The sequence below is a fragment of the Filicampus tigris genome, chromosome 4 (assembly GCF_054856515.1).
Source record: "Filicampus tigris isolate MCC_2025a chromosome 4, RoL_Ftig_1.0, whole genome shotgun sequence".
NCBI classification, from domain to species: domain Eukaryota; kingdom Metazoa; phylum Chordata; class Actinopteri; order Syngnathiformes; family Syngnathidae; genus Filicampus; species Filicampus tigris.
In genome coordinates this window covers 29,815,401-29,831,531 of record NC_141220.1, presented here as the reverse complement: position 1 = coordinate 29,831,531, position 16,131 = coordinate 29,815,401, and the positions used below count along the sequence as shown (strand labels likewise).

Sequence of the window (16,131 nt, the reverse complement as noted above, 5' to 3'; positions counted from 1 at the left end):
CGCTATTTCAAACTGTTCGTAGTTCTTTCCATCTTTTTCTAAAGCTCCAGTTCAAAATCTCCCATATACTGTACGTATTTGTTGAAAATGTATTAGGGTCCGTTATGGTGACAACATCATGCTTTCGGGTGTTTTTTCTTTTTTCTTCAGCCTCTGAGGCCTCAGTCAAGGTGGAGGGAATTATGAACGGTTCCAAATAGTCGTCAGTGTTAGCGCAAAGCTCCTAGGCTTCTTCGAGGAAGCCGAACAATTTGAAGAAAGCCCACTAGAACATCTGAAGTGTATTTGGGGTTAATCCGAGGCACGTGAAATGGTGGCGGGTGTGCTGACTCCCATTTAACATGCGTTTCAATGTGACTGCTTCATTCTCAACACAGCTACATCCCCAGTCATGCGAGGGTGTGCACACTTGTGCAAACACATCATTTCACTCATTTATTTTCACTTCCCCTCTCAAAAAAATCACTTTTTTGTCCCATGTTATTGGTCATTTTAATGGTAAAAAATTTTGGGGGAAATTTTGAATTTGAAAAATTTTTTGCACCACAAAAAAAAAAGGCATTCGAACAGGATTATTTGGTTGATCTTTTTGTCGATCATTATGATACGTTATTTGTGCATTTGAATGGATTCCAAATGAGTGCGTTCCAGATATCCCACTGTACGAATGGTGCTCCTTGCTCTTTTCTCTGGACTGAACAATATTACCGATCATGCAGCGTTCGCTGTACCCACCAGCACATGGAAGGGGCTCTTGGGGATGTTCTGGCCTCCAAAGCGAATAGTGATGACATATTTGCCGGGTTCGGGGGCCGTGTAGTAAATGTCGAAGGTCCCGTCGCGATTCTCCACCACGTCCATGTCCAGCTCCATCCCTTGCGGGGTCAAAACCTTGCACGTTACCTTGCCCTTGCCGGCGGCCTTGGCATCCACCGTGATGACCGTGTCCTCCGAGGTCTGCAGCTTCTGAAGGCCCGCTGTTGGCGGGAAAACAAGCAAAACCCCCAAAAGACGTGTGAAGGCATTCACTTTGGAAGGTTTGCCTTTGGCGGTACCAGAGTGAAAATACAAGCAGATGACTTACATACACCGTGTCCTCCAATGGACACTGCAAAGTAAAAAGGACATGTTGTCAATAAATAGAACAAAACCATCATCATCACGCTTCACCTTTCCATTTTATAAGGGAGCGGCTAGCCCAAATTTAGAGTTGCGCGCCTTCAGCGTAGTACTGTAAATGCAGCATAAGCGTAAGAGGTGGAGAAGGTCTCCTACTAAGCCGCAGTGTGATTCCCATAGAGCAGGGAGAATACAGTGTATGCCTTATTGTATGTTCCGTTTATATGTGTTGCTGCTGCGTATGTATTAAAAGTAGCAGTTATCTGAAGATTTAGAATTACCATCACATCTAACATCAAAATGTTGTCAGGTCATCTATAACAGTTTGCATTAGTTAGCATTAAGCTAGCTGAAGACGAAGTTATGTTTTAGTTGAACATTTGTAGAATGTTTAATTCTCTTTTGTTTCACGTGTCACGTTCACAGTTAGTTTCAACTGTAAAACAATGAGAACAATGAGTAAGGAATACTTACTAAAAATGTGCGTTTTAATAAGTTCACGTGACTTTTAACAAGTTGATGGGAAAGGTAAGCCTACAATTTTCGTTGTGGTATCGTTGGTAGTTCTGGAACGTATCCCCTTCTATATGGCGAGCGCTGTACAGGATACATCGTCACTGCTGGCCAGAAACCATGTGTCCAAATTTGGTCGAATTCGTATTTTTTCACAAATGGCTACAGTTGGTCAGTCCCCACATGGGTCCGTTATTTTCAAAAAGTATGGCCAAGTTTAAATTGTTGAAGATGGCTTCCTCTCTTTGACGATGCACTGTGACTGGTTCAACAAATCTGCCATTTTTCGGGGGGTGTTTCTGAAAGGTGAAGGTTTTGACGATGCGAGGACTCCACCCAACGGTAGCAAATTCTAAACTATTGTCCGTTGCCCTGTGGGGTATAATATGCTCATCGACCATCTCGTGTACTTGGTTGCAAGGATGACCGAATGCATTTACCCGTGAGGCGACACTTGCTGGCATCTCCGGTGGGATTGGACTGAATCCTGTAGGGGGAGTACGGAATCTCATCCCCCCCGTATTTGATGGTGATGGTGTACGGGCCGATAGAGTCGGGCACGTAGGACACTGTGTAGGTGCCGTCCCTGTTGTCCTGGATGCTTGCGTTCTTTGGCTTGCCCTCTGGGTCCTATCAGAAAGATTATGGTCGGGTTACGTCGCGGAGCCAAAATGACCGACCCTAGAGAGGTAGGTGGTCGCTTGCTGACCAGAATCTGCACTGTGAGCAGCCCCTCGCCAGCGTCGCGAGCGTCAATGGTGAACTCCACGGGAAGGCTGGCTGCCACGCCTTTGCTGTCCAGACCCGGGCCACTGGCTCGCACCTTGCTGGCGTCGTGCCCGGGCTGAGACATGACCTTGAATGGACTGTTGATGGATAGCAGAGATCAAATTTAGAGAGAGGAAGCAACCCGGTGCTGCTTGATGGCAGACGATAGACCGCAGTTCAGTTTGCCCCCCGTTATTTGCCAGTTCATTGTTTGCCCCATTCGCGTGCAGTACACAGGCAAGTCCGAATGTAATCCATACATACACACCTTGTTGTCACTATAACTAGCTCCGTGTCTATGGCTACATACCTATGTGGGACTTCCTGGTCTGCATATTTGACTGCCACGGTGTACGGTCCATCCTGTGCTGGGGTGTAGTGAACTGTGTGGGTACCGTCACCATTGTTTTTGACACCCACTGGCTCCATGGTGCCTTCAAGTAAAACATAAGTGTTACATGATGTACTCTACATGATTCTGGAGCTACTGTAAGTGTTGGGCTAGGAAAAGAAAAACCATTCCAAGTGGTGTTGCACGGCTTACCTGTTGGCCCAGAGAGTTTGACATCCAGTGCAGCCTGTCCAGCCTGAGTGCAGTCCACCGTGAACGTTTGAGGGATGTGCGCTCTCACTCCGGAGCCCAGGCCGGGGCCGGAGCACTTGACCTTGCTGGGGTCCACGGGGTCTTTGACGGGAACCTTGAAGGGACTGCCGGGGATGGGCTGACCGCCGTAGTTGATGTTAACGTCGTAGTCTCCGGGCGTGAAGGGGACGTACTCCACACTGCAGCTTCCGTCTTTGTTGTCTTTGCAAGAGATTTTGGCCTCGGACGCACCCTCGATGGTTAGGCCCAAACCCCCAGTGCCGGCACCCCTGCGGACAAGCAAAGTGCCACTTGAATCATCCATCAAACGGAGACACAGTTGACTAGTATTTGGTTTTGTCGCTACCTGGTCTCCACAGTGAAACAGTTAGGCTTGTTGGTTATTCCTCCCTCCAGGCCCGGTCCGTAGGCCCTCACCCGGGTGGGATCGCATCCCTCCGCCACTGACACTCTGAAGGGACTCTTGGGTACGGGCACGTCGTCATAGAGTACCTCGATCAGATGCAAGCCTGCGCGCAAGCACTAGGAATTAGCCACGTTTAAGAAAGAAAAGCATCATTTCTGCGACTGGCATCATTCCCTTGACTTTTAATTATGGGCCAGAATTAGAAATGGGTCACATAGCCTGGAAAGACTGTGTTGAAAATGAAAAGCGTCAAGTCTGGCGTCTGGCGCAAGGTGTTTTTGATGGATTCTTCTTTCATTAGTCTGATACTGCGTCATCTCTGTGTTGGGTGTGAAAGATCTCTGCTTTATTTATAAGCCTTGTCATGCTCCTCGTGTATGGCAGGTGCGCTAGCAGCCTTGGGCGCACATACCTGCCTGGTTAAGAGCTTCTGTTCCAGAGCAGACTATTTATAAATCAGAGCCTGCCTGTCTGTCTGGCTGCCTGCTCTCTGGCCCTCACATCATTGCAACACTGCATCAGTCCGTATTTATACCCTCCCCAAATCTCTCACACTGACTTTTCCCACTCTCTGTTCCCGCACTGTACCAACAACACCTGTTAGTCATTTTTATCTCACCCTTTGTGACAGTTTGTGCTCTTTCGCAGCTTTTTGACCACGGTTGTCCAACTGGAGGCCCATGGGCCAGAACCAGCCCTCCGTGTCTTGCAGCAACGTCTCCCCTCTTCTTTTCCAAACCATCGTTATCCGTCGTAAAAATGATCCGAATCAAAACGGCGGGGCGCTTATATAGTATGATGGGGCAATCACTGGGGTTCTCACCCTGAAGATATTCAGTTCAAATTTGGCAGCATTGTCAACAACACTCTTCTGTGTGACGTGTCGAATTGTCGTAACCGGTTTGCCGAGGGCAACCATAACTACCGTGTGGCACATGATGAAAATACGTTTGACCCCCTGTTTTAGATCATTTCAACAGAGTGATAAATCATCTTTTGACATGCACGAAAAAGCCTACTGCGTGTCCTTACCATCCTCAAAGGGCGTGTACTCCACTCTGTAGGTGCCGTCTCCCTTGTCGGTGGTGTAGCCGTCCGCGGTGGTGCCCGAGGGGTTGACGATGCGAGCCTTCACGTGATTCCCTCCCACCTTGTTGAGAGCGCGGGCGTCCACAATGAAGTGGGTCGTGACTTCTCGCAGGACGCCTGGGAACAAAGCGGCCCTTAACCTGATTTGTCGCTGGCTATTGAAGCCCTTTGTCAACGCTGAGCCATGTCCGTATTTATCTTCCCGGGCCCATCCTCGATACTTAGAAGATGACATCTGAGAGCCACAAGTCAATATCTTAAGCCGCTAATACTCTATGCCTTTTTGTCACGGCGGATACATTTTATTTTGGCAAAAGAAAAGAAGCAGGAAACATTTTCCCATCTTGACATTTTGCATGATGAACGATTCCCTGGCAAAAGCAAATCTCTAATGAATCATGTCGGCTTGTTCCATTCATCCCCGTTTCCCATTGCGCCGTCAGTCATTAAGGTCGCGGGTGAGCCGGAGCCTATGCCAGCTGATTTGTGGCAGGAGTCGTCGACTGGTTGCCAGCCAGCCAATCGCAAGGCACATATAGACAAACACGCTTCTCATAATGAGAGCATGTTCGGGTAGAAGGAAGGAACAATTCCTACATACCTCCATTTATTGATTAGTATTTTTAGTCTTAGCAACAATGACAGCAACTATCAAGAGTGACATCAAACCGTCACTAACATTCGATGTGTCCCAGCCGGCCCGCCAACATTGTACGTTTGTGGAAAAATACTTGTCTCTCTTTTACAGAGTACAGCGGCACCTTGACTTATGACTGAGACATGTCAGATTGGGACGGTATTGTGCAGTTCTCCAGAGGTCCTTCCGAAGTCCATTCAAACCTCAAATCTCGATTCGCAACCCCCCAAAAAATCGACCAAGCGACGGCTTGCAACCTGGAAGACCCGTAAGTCACGGTGACACTGAATTCAAACAAACCAGCTTTTCTTTGAGTCGTTTTACCTCTTGGCTCCACTCCTGGTCCGTAGACGTGCACCCCACTGGTGTCCACAGAGGGCTCCACCTGCAGAACCTTGGGGAAGTGGGGGATCACGTGTCCTCCGTACTTGATGGTAATGGTGTGCGCGCCGTGGAACGGCGGGATATACGTGACGGAGAAAGTTCCCTCTGCCGTTTTCTGGATGTGCACCTCGGCCTTGGCCCCGGTCTCCGACACGATCTCGATGGTGAGCTCCGCGTCGCCGGCCCGCGTGCAGTCCACGGTGAAGGTGGCCGTCTCCCCCGCCTTGGCCCTCTCCAGACCGGGACCGCTGGCCGTGACCTTGCTGGGGTCGAAGGCCGGCCGCACCGCCGCCTTGAAAGGAGAGCCCGGGATGTGCTGCTCGGCGAACAGGATGTTGATGGCGTACTCGCCGGCCTCGGTGGGCAGGTAGGCCACCGAGCACGTGCCGTCGCCGTTGTCTTGGCATTCGATTTTGGCCTCGCAGGGGCCCTCCACGGTTAGGCCCAGCCCACCGGCACCCGCTCCTTTCGTGTCGATCGTGAATGGAGCCGGTTTACCCACAATACCGCCCTGAAGACCAGGGCCAAACGCTCGGACCTGAGACGCAAAAGAAGTCAGGTCGGACGTGAGTTGACAATATTTGACATGCAATGAACCCCCACTACGGGGGCGGCATGGCTCAGCGCTAGAGTGGTCATCTCACAACTCAGAGGTTGGGGGTTTAATCCCCGGCCATTGTGACCATGTCGCAGTGTCCTTGAGCAAGATACTGAACCCCCAGTCCTGATGCTGCCTCATCAGTAGGTCAAATGAGGTACAGTGTTAAGCGCTTTGAGTAGAAAAGTGCTTTACAAGTGACAAGCCATTTACCATTTACTATGTGACAGTTCACGGTTCCCGGCTTTTTCGAGTTTCCAGGCGAATGTAATTTTTTTTCAGATTAGTACCACGTCGTCGTGCCACAACATTCTGAGCAGCACTGAGCTCTACTGGCAGAGATGCAGCATAACGAACAGCAAGAAGAGGCAGAAACTCTCTTTGTATGTGTTGCTGCTCCGCGTGTGTTGAAGGAGCAATTGTTTGACCGGTTGTAGTTCCCATAACGTCCATGATCATTTCACTTCGCCTGTCTATGGCATTTTGCGTTTTATGTTAGCATTAAGCTAGCTGTCTTTTGTTCGATGAAATGAATGTTTTTGGGGGTTTTTTTTTATAACATTTTGCTGTTAGAATATACAATGTTTAATTGCATTTTGGTGTAGGTGTCCATTTCCCAGTAAACTCGACAGAGATTGACAAACAGCTAGAAGCAAGCACACTTGGGATCGCACATTGTGCTTCTGGTTTGTGTTTCTGTGGTGGTACTGCGTTCTCAAATTTGCACATTTTTTTGTAACTCAATCCACAGATTAGTCTCATTTTTTCTTTTTTTTTCATGGCAATTTTAAGGGAGTGTCAATGATTTGCGGGTTTTCACTCTAGGCTCTCGGCCGCTGTCCCTAACGCCCACAAATAGCGGGGGTCCACTGCGTATGGTTTCTCTATGGTGGATTTTCAGCTACGGCGGGCGGATCTGGAACGTGTCCTCCTCAGCAATTGTTCAAGAGCACTTTGATGAACATTTACCTTTGAGGGATCAGCAGGCATCACGGCTTCCACCCCAAAGGGGCTTCCCATGACGGGGTTTCCGTCATAGCTGACATCCACCTTGTACCGGCCCTCCTCCGGGGGGATGTACTTCACGCTGTGAACGCCTTTGGCTTTGTCCGACTCCAGCTTGCACGGGATTGGTCGGCCGGTGGGTGAGGTCATCTTCACGCCGACGTTGCCCCGCCCGCCGGCACCCTTTGTGTTCACTGTGAATTCCTGGTCCCTTCCCACTTCCACTTCTGGAACAAAGACAACATGAACTTTTGATGGGCCACTTCCATTTCAAGTGACTTTTTTGTGTCGTTTGCAGCTCGGTTTTAAGTGCAGCTAACCGATTTCTACAGCCACTTTGAAATGTCATTTCTGGCGACATACTGGACTGGAGTGCAACATTTTGGTCCTGACTGCCGGACGGTCGTATGATAATCGGCTGACTTTCACCCAGGAAATATTTGCATGAGAAAAGCTCAACGTAAAACAATCAAGTGAAAAACAGTACGTTTGGCAGTAACTGAGCCACTGGCGGCTAGTCAATAGGGGACGCTAAGGGCGCCGGCCCACCACAGAAAGTTGTCACTACATTACTTTCCTGAAAGGACAAAATTATTTCAAAATAATTCAAATATATTGACAGTAAAATAGAATCATTTCTCAGGTAAGAGTTAGGTGAACCATTTGCCGGTGTATTCATGGATTAAAAACCTGTTTATCAATTGGACCGCTAAGCTCATTGTCAGAGAACAACAGGTTGTACGTACTGGTGTCCAATCCCTCCACTTTGACTTTTCCAATATCCAGCTGTGGCGCCACTGTGATATGGAAGGGGCTCTTAGGGATGGGATCTCCTCCGTGGGTCACTTCGATGGCCATGTTACCCTGGCAAGACCAAAGAGGAAAACATCCCGCTGACTCGTCTCTGCATTGACATCACAACACAAATGGTCTTGAAAGCCAGCGCACCTGCTGAAGAGCGGTGTATTTGACTGTGTAGGAGTAGTCGTGGTTATCGATGATCTCAAAGTCACGGACCGCCTCTCCCGGCCCCGAGGCTGCGAAGCGCACCTCTGGCTTGGCTTTGCCTGCTCCCTTTGTGTAGATAGTGAAGTGGGTTGGCGTGCCCACCTCCACTCCTGTAATCAAATGCACCTTTTTGTCAGTTCGAGCGATGCTCTCACATGCATCTTCAATAGGTAGGTGCACGCAATTGTCTGGCAAAGTACTCACACTCTGCATTTGTATTCAGAAAAAGACTGGCAAAAGTACTACTGGTCAAACTCGTCCTGTAAAGGCAATTCTGAGCTTTCTTTCGAAATACGTTATACGCATCTGAAGATAGCCGTATGCAGAGACTGAGAGCTATGCTACATAACTAGCTCACGAGCTAGCTGGTGGCCAGTGCCTCTGGTCGTAGTATGCAAAGCCCCGCGATGATATACACCACCCGACGGAGAATAAGCAGATTTACTCTCGCGACTCAAGCATGTAAGGATGTGTCGGCATAAGAAAGATGCTAGAAGTAGTAGGGGGTGTGGTGTCATCACTTTAGCAGACACGCCCACAGCTTGCAAGGCGGAGACAAAGGCTTGATTTTTTGGGGGGGGGGGGGGGTTTGTCGAGCCTCATTTTATATGCCATTTGGCCATTTCGTTTTATCATTCAAAACTGGCAGTAATTGTAGCGTGAGGTCATGACCCTTATCGATGAAGCAAAGGCGGGAAACCAAAAAAACCCACCCCCACCAAAACGCCACAAAATGATTTAAGAATATTGACTCCATTGATCCATCTGCAAATGAGGACATTACAGCCAATCGCCGTTTTTTACGTTGTTTCATCGGCGACAGTTGGGAAAAGTAACGAGCCTATTTTGATATAGTAAGGAGTAGAAAGTACACATATGTGTTTTCATAGGTCCTCAGAAAAATATGTGAGTACTGATACCTGAAAAATCTGCTCAAGCACAAAACCAAAGTATTTGTACTGGCTTGCTTCCTCCCACTGTACAAACCTGTCTTGTTGAGTCCGGGGCCCTCTGCTCTCACCTTGCCAGCATCGTGAGAGGGGTCAACTTTGACTTTGAATGGACTGATGGGAATTTCCTGACAAAGTAAATGATGGAAAAATTCGTTCATAATGAAAGGAAGCAAAAAGGTGATGCTACATCAAACGTGGAATGTTACCTGGTCAGCAAAGAGCACCATGATGGTGTAGCGTCCCGCTGCCGGGGGCGTGTACTTGACAGTAAAGGTGTCATTGTCATTCTTGATGATGTCAAAGTCGATGTCTGCCTCCGCAGGGCCAACCACCCCCGGGGCGCACTTGATTCCAATGCTGATGTCGCCTAACAGTGCGCAGCAGTGGCAAGAGTTCAGGGGGGGGACGCTCCAAATCAGAGGCCGTGAATCAAAGCCACTTCTTTCCAGCGCAGCTCGCAGAGCAATTATGCAAAAGCCTTCTCAGCACTCGCAGGCAGGCCTCCTTTCTTTTGGATGCGCCCGGACTGTCAAGTGTTTTTATAACCATCATTTTCTCATTGGTGCTCACCTTGACCGGCCTCGCCGCAGTCCACAGTGAAGTATGTCGGCTCGTTAGCCTTGAGGCCCGTCTTCTCCACTCCGGGCCCGTACACCTTGACCCTGTCTGGATGACAACCCTCTCCGACCAGCACCTAATGAATTCACAGTGTGCTTGAGCGAGTGCCTGGCTGCTTCTGGGCATCTTTCACTGCGATGTCACGCATACTCCCGGGTGGCAAAAGCGCACGGCAAGCCTTTTAACATCAAACAGCTAGTCTGGACATGTGTTGCGGATATCTGCAATTCTTCATTTCCTTTAAGATATCCTCAATTCATGACGTGTCCCTTTTCAAATATCTGAAATCACGTTTGAACAAGGTAAACCGATGTTGAAGATATGTGAAACTGGTCTCAATCTAATATCTAATATCTAGATGACTCAGACTGGAGTGACAGATATCTATTCAGATGCAGATATCCTAAATTCTCTAGCAGATGCCTGCAACCTATTTGTCGATATCTGCAATGTGGCAAACATAAATGTCATTTGTCCTCGGCAAAATGACATTACAGATCTGTAACTTAGTTTTGACGAGGCAAAACTAAATTGCTCAACTCATCTTTATTCATTTACATGGATGGCACTTATTTCTTCTTCTGTCATTTTGAGTAGTCCCAATTACGTACCAGCTATCTCGAATAAAAAGTCCAACTGTTGAAAATGGAGCCGCGACGAGACGTTGGCGTCTACAATGTTGATTCCGCATTGTCAAACTTGGCTTTCAAATGCTGAATCCAAAAGCGATCTCCTATGGCACCACTTTTTCCAAACCTTTTTCCATGTCGTTTGACTAAGGTGGAGTGATTGAAGAAGAAAATGGGGAAAATGATTTAGCCTCCTTCTGTATCGCCTTAATTTGAGCGTGTAAAGTGACAGCCCAGAAGATGTTCTGTGAGGGGAATTGATTGCAAGTGTGACAGGGCGCCAGCCGTAATTTAGATTTCAAGAGGTAAGATCGTTCTAAAATAGACATGGCCTCAATTCAGGCATTAACTTTAACATAATCATGGAGGGATTGGCTGATTACTTGAAGGCACTGTTTCAATCTTGTCAGTGAAACTGTTTATGACGGCCACTCAATTTATCCTCCTCACCCAATATTTCCACTCGAGTGATTCTCATAATTTATCTTGAAGGAAATCCCAAAATATCTCAAACTTTATCTTGTGACGAACGACCAACCCCATCTTTTTCGTTATTGTGGTTTTCAATTCAGGTCAGCGGAAGGTCAATCGCTTTCTGTCACCCTGAAGTAAGTACACTGACTCCTCTTGTTTCCAAACAAACATTATGCCAAGGTCTTTCACACTGAAGTCTGACAGACTATGTTGAGTGCGTCTTACCCTGAAGGGGCTGTTGGGCACGTTTACGCCGCTCCAGGCAATGATGATGGTGTGCTTAATGGGCTTGGTAGGAGTATACGAGCACAGATATGTGCCGTCGCCCTTGTCGGTGGTTTTGATGTTGATGGCGCGGCCTTCGGCATCCTAAGTAGATGCAAAAGCACGTCAACCTGGGTCGGGCTTGTGCTCACAAACTGCATCCTGTACGGTCAATACGGTGGAATCTCCAAAGTCGAGCGGTCTGGAAGTTGCGTTCGGTGGTCGACTAAAAACATGTCTCCCGTATGGCCCGTGTCTTTCGAAAATCTTCGACCTCGGCGGTTCCACTGTGTAATGTTTCAGCGAATGTGAAAAGACAAAAACAAGGCTCCCCATACCTGGGCATAGATGGTGAGCGGACCCTTCCCGGCCATGCGGGCGTCAATGGTGAATTCAGTTGGTTTGTTCACAGTAACGCCCGTTGGCTGCAGGCCCGGTCCAAAAGCTTTCACCTGAACATTTCATTTCATTTGTTGACAACGCCAGTGGGTGTCATCATGCCAGTTGCTCCTGCGGGAGTAGTTGCTTACCTTCTCGGGGAAGGTGTCATTGGCAGCGGGCAGGATGTGAGCCATGAAGGGGCTGTCCTTGATGTCCTCGTCGTCGCAAATGACGTGGACGGCGTAGTCGCCGGGTTCAGTGGGCCAATAGCGGACATCGCAGGAGCCGTCACCCTTGTCGTCACACTCGATCTTAGCCTGGGAGGGGCCTTCGATGGAGAAGCCTACACAAAAACAGATGGCAGATTCGTATGACAGTTCATTGCATTGTTGGCACCGCCGCTATAAGCGCAGATTTTTGCAGGTGGCGTCTGGAACATATGATATTCCCCCTATTAAATTGGCGGGGGTGGGGGGGTTGCCCGGGTGGAGGGGGTTCACTGTAAACACAAAGATGACTGTTTTGATGGTGAGCCGCGACTTACCGAGCGTCCCGACATCCGTGCCGATGGCCTCTACCACAAAGTCAGCAGATTTCCCCACCATCCCCGTCCTCAGACCGGGACCCCAGGCCCTCACCTTCTGGAAACCCGCCTCAGGTCCCACCTCCACTTCAAACGGGCTGCAGACATGAATTATACAAGGGCGTCCACGCTATGGTCTTAGTTGCATTCTTTATGTTGACGGGAGCGCAGCGGTTGGCTCTTACCTGCGTGGGATGGGCTGGCCTCCCCAGGTGATGCTGACTGTATATTTCCCCGGCTTGAGGGGGTAATACTCGCATTCATACACGCCATTGCCAGCGTCTCGCACTTTCACTTGCTCCTGCGCTCCAGCTGGGGGAAACGATGCAATATGGATTCTCATCCAAACAACATATATTTTATGTATGTATGCATTTTCTCCGCCAAGAAGGGAGCACTAATCGAGAAAGGGAAGCCTGAAGATGAGAAGGCCCTCTGACTCACCGGGTCCTTTGACCGAGACGCTCAGTGTTCCGCTGCCGGCTCCCTTGGTGAACACTTTGAAGTCTGCGACCTCCTTTACTCTCACGCCCTTAGGCTGAAGGCCTCTGCCTGTAGCTCTGCAGGCATTTGGATTGATGGCTGAAAGGAATACCAACAAGTATTCGTAAGAAAGTATTTTCTAATCTAGAGAAGCCTGCAGTTGGCAGCAGTGTTAGTAGCGGAATATTTAACTGGGATTCCGTACAGACACACTGACTGAAAAGACCTGTAAATGAGAGAGATGCTTTTTACGGAAGGAGACACTTTAAAGACATAGCGAGCAACACTTTGAAAGCAGTTCAGTCCGTCAGGCATAAACGTTTGCAGGCTCTGACGGAATGCCGGCAGGTGCAAATGTGTGCGCTATAAGCAAACACGGCAAGCGAAAGTTGAACCAGGAGGAAACAAATGCAAAACTGGGGCAATGGGATGCAAAAGAACTTTGCATCTGCGCCCTCTTTGAAACGGAACCGTCGAGCTGGCAGGTCGCAAGAAGTTGGACCAAGCAGCACTACACTGCGCCGTGCACCCCCACCGTTGTGAAAGCGTCCTAGGGCATGGCACAGAGAGCAGTTTTTTTTTTTTTTGCGGGGGGGGGGGGAGTGAGCTGAGCACTGAGCATAGGCTCATCCCAATGGGACATACTAACTTGGGCGGGCAGGTTTTTTTGGTGGGGGCCCCTTTGTTCCAGGAGGAGTGAGCACTGATTGAGGGATTATCTGCAATGGAGCCCCCGTGGGAGGAGCAACAGGAGGTGCTAGAAATGACAGATGAGAAGGGTTATGTACCAAAATTGGAGGCGGCATCCTAGGGAAATGAAACCGCGATGAATAGATCTCCCAGACTTTACTGGCACGCTAACACAAACGCAGCCGACCCCCCAACCCCTGCCCGCCAACCACACCGCCCCCACCCCGTCGACAAGAAATTGTAACACATGGCTCACCTTCTGCGATGTTGACAGGGAAGGGGCTCTTTGGGATCTCGTGGCCTCCAAACAGCACATGGATGGCGTGAGGACCCTCAATCACAGGGCGATAAGTGCATCGGAACACACTGTCGCCCTTGTTCTCCAGAATGATCTCCACGGTGTCTTTTTTACCCTGAGGATCAACAATAACCACGCTGATGTCGCCATTGCCAGCACCTGTTTGACGGGACGAAAGATTAGTCACCGGTGGACCGAGCAGTCACAGTCGTTTGTTGTCAGTATTCAATGGACGGAAGGCCGCAGCGCAGATTAAAAAAAACAAAATTAAAAAGCTGTTTATAAGAATGCCTTAAGGCTCATTTATTCCACTCCATTACCCCTTGAGGAACAAAGTGGTATTTTATTCCTCAGGCTCTCCTTCCCATGTCGGAAAATGGTTGAATTGGAGATCCTTACCGGCCGTGTAAATGTCAAAGTAGGTGGGCTTGTTGGCCACGTTCCCAGTGCGCTCCAGACCGGGTCCTCTGGCGTGGACTTTACTGGGGTCACCCATGTCCTTTGCCACATTCACCGCATAGGGACTCTTGTCAATGTCCTGACCTGCAAATAACACCTTGACCTGACAATGAAGAGGGAGAGAAAAAAGACCACTTGGAGAAATCTCTTCTTCTAGCAATTTCTCCAAGATTGGATGTAATGACTGCTTTGTCTAACCTTGTGAAGACCCTCAACTTTGGGAACATAAGTGACGGTGTAGGTCCCGTTTTTGTCCTTGTTGGGTTTCACCTTAGCCTGCAGAAAATGGAACAAAGTACAAGAGGGTTCCTCGCAAGAGGATTCTGGCTTGATCACCCGCTCGCTTTGGGGAGACTCAACTTACCTCTTCTTTGTGCCCCTCGGGATCCTCCACGTAGACCAGGACCTCGCCGCTGCCGGCTTCCAGAGTCTCCACAGTGAAGACAGCAGGATGAAGCACCTTGTTTCCATGAGGCTCAATACCTGCCACGGAAACAAAAGCACCATTCACACGTCTGGTTTCACAAGGAGAATGGTTACAAAGGGAGTGCTGTCACCGCACTGTATCCGTGACTGTTCATGTTACGTATGCGCTGCCGTGGTTGTGGGCGCCCCACCTGGTCCGTAGGCTTTGGCCTTGTGAGGGAAAAGCTGTTTGGGTCTGAGAGGGGCTCCCGGCTTGAGTTTGGCTTTGGGGAACTGCGACAGGTAGGTCATCACCGAGTGCTCGTCCACATCTGGATCCACGATCTCCTCGGGTGCGATCACCTCAAGTGCAAACACATTCACGGTCTTGAGTACAAAAGTGACCCGGGCGTTTCAGCAGCAAAGCTAGATTTGGAGCAAGTGGCGGCTGCCCCCTCTCTCATAAGCACGGTGCAATAGGATTTCACAGGAAATAAACATATCTATTAGCACCACTACTGGCTGTTCTTGTACTTGGAGCACTCGGAGATCTGTCCGTCGTTGGCTGGCACAAAGCGCTGACCTGAGCTGGTTATATTTAACCCCGGTCCTGCAGGGTTAAGGATTGTTGCCTTCCGCAAGCCAGCCGCTGGGATTTATACTTAGCCAGACCTCTCCCACATCTCCTTAACACCAGCGCACAGGAATGCAAGCCCCCCCCCAAGCCCCCCCGAGCCATCAGGACCATGACATCCACCCTGCAGCTATCTGGCCAATGCTTATCCTTGCTGTGGCGATTAGCTCGCTTGTAGCTAAACGACCTGCACAGTGAGCTGTAGAACAGCAGGGCTCATTAAAAAGGGATGGAATGGAAGAATGCAACCTTGCTCTGATGACATCTTTATTCCGAGGGACACAGATTAGATCTTTCTTTCAGACGCTGGCTCGGGAGGTGTTTAAAGGTCTCTAAAAGCGCCAAAATAAAACTCCTAGAGACTGTAAAGTCTTTGAAACCACCATAAAGCATTCCCCGATTGTAAAAACTTCATTTTAACCTGTGCCCCGCTTTAAACAGTTTGGGGATAATTGCCTTTCCTATTTTTCTCCCTCCAGTGTGTAAATTTGAGCAGAAGCAAAGCGCCACGGCCACGTTTGTTCGAGCCCGCCCTCCCACACCGCCTGGTTGTGCTCTGTCGTGTTTGCCTGCTCTGTGGCAGTTCGTCGTTAATGGTCACACTGGATTGTTTTTACAGTAAACAGGTGAACAGTAATTTGCCAAAGGGTTTTTTACAATATCTGGTACGTTTCTGAAACTTTTTGGCATTTGAGCTACAGACTATTGACAATTCTGAATCAGTGAAAATCAGTTGGAATGTTGGTTTATTTGGTAATAGTATCTAAGTCATTCTTTCGTTGAGCAACACAAAATTTTGAGACAACGAAAGTGAATTCCGAGCTCAGTCGCGGAACGCATTCATCGCTAGATGAGTGATCGTCAAAGTGGGCAAAGAATCACCCACTGAAATGCATAGCAAATGAAATGAGGGAAATGTCTTTCAATACAATCGGATGTCATAGAAACTCAGTTTCCCACCCACCCGTGCTAGGCAAGTGAAATGAAAGGTGTCTGTCATACGTCTTACCTGGGGCACACCCAGCCAATCATCGGCCTGCTGCATGGCTTCCCTGGCATTCTCCACGGGCTGGTTGGGGTCCCACTCGGCCCAATCAGGACACAAACCTAGCGAAATGCAAACACGCCA

The 16,131-nt window shown here is 49.0% G+C and overlaps 1 protein-coding gene across 3 annotated transcripts in view; it reads right to left on the bottom strand.

The window, feature by feature from the left end:
- LOC147149419 (filamin-C-like) overlaps nt 1–16,131 on the bottom strand; it is a 38,990-nt gene that overhangs the window by 12,344 nt on the left and 10,515 nt on the right. For 2 of the 3 annotated variants that reach the window (XM_086028488.1, XM_086028489.1), the window contains exons 3-30: nt 16,012–16,109; nt 14,581–14,731; nt 14,328–14,446; nt 14,162–14,239; nt 13,904–14,066; nt 13,463–13,663; nt 13,166–13,273; nt 12,478–12,615; nt 12,219–12,345; nt 11,995–12,131; nt 11,600–11,793; nt 11,408–11,521; nt 11,031–11,174; nt 9,655–9,778; nt 9,291–9,451; nt 9,119–9,209; nt 8,072–8,241; nt 7,870–7,987; nt 7,088–7,350; nt 5,461–6,058; nt 4,443–4,616; nt 3,351–3,513; nt 2,945–3,273; nt 2,711–2,834; nt 2,342–2,498; nt 2,073–2,262; nt 1,085–1,108; nt 736–977 (exon numbers count right to left, since the gene is read on the bottom strand). In XM_086028488.1, the coding sequence (XP_085884614.1) occupies nt 736–977; nt 1,085–1,108; nt 2,073–2,262; nt 2,342–2,498; nt 2,711–2,834; nt 2,945–3,273; nt 3,351–3,513; nt 4,443–4,616; nt 5,461–6,058; nt 7,088–7,350; nt 7,870–7,987; nt 8,072–8,241; nt 9,119–9,209; nt 9,291–9,451; nt 9,655–9,778; nt 11,031–11,174; nt 11,408–11,521; nt 11,600–11,793; nt 11,995–12,131; nt 12,219–12,345; nt 12,478–12,615; nt 13,166–13,273; nt 13,463–13,663; nt 13,904–14,066; nt 14,162–14,239; nt 14,328–14,446; nt 14,581–14,731; nt 16,012–16,109 (4,700 nt within the window). The remainder of the gene's footprint in view (nt 1–735; nt 978–1,084; nt 1,109–2,072; nt 2,263–2,341; nt 2,499–2,710; nt 2,835–2,944; nt 3,274–3,350; nt 3,514–4,442; nt 4,617–5,460; nt 6,059–7,087; nt 7,351–7,869; nt 7,988–8,071; nt 8,242–9,118; nt 9,210–9,290; nt 9,452–9,654; nt 9,779–11,030; nt 11,175–11,407; nt 11,522–11,599; nt 11,794–11,994; nt 12,132–12,218; nt 12,346–12,477; nt 12,616–13,165; nt 13,274–13,462; nt 13,664–13,903; nt 14,067–14,161; nt 14,240–14,327; nt 14,447–14,580; nt 14,732–16,011; nt 16,110–16,131) is intronic. The other variant, XM_086028490.1, reaches the window with a different exon arrangement.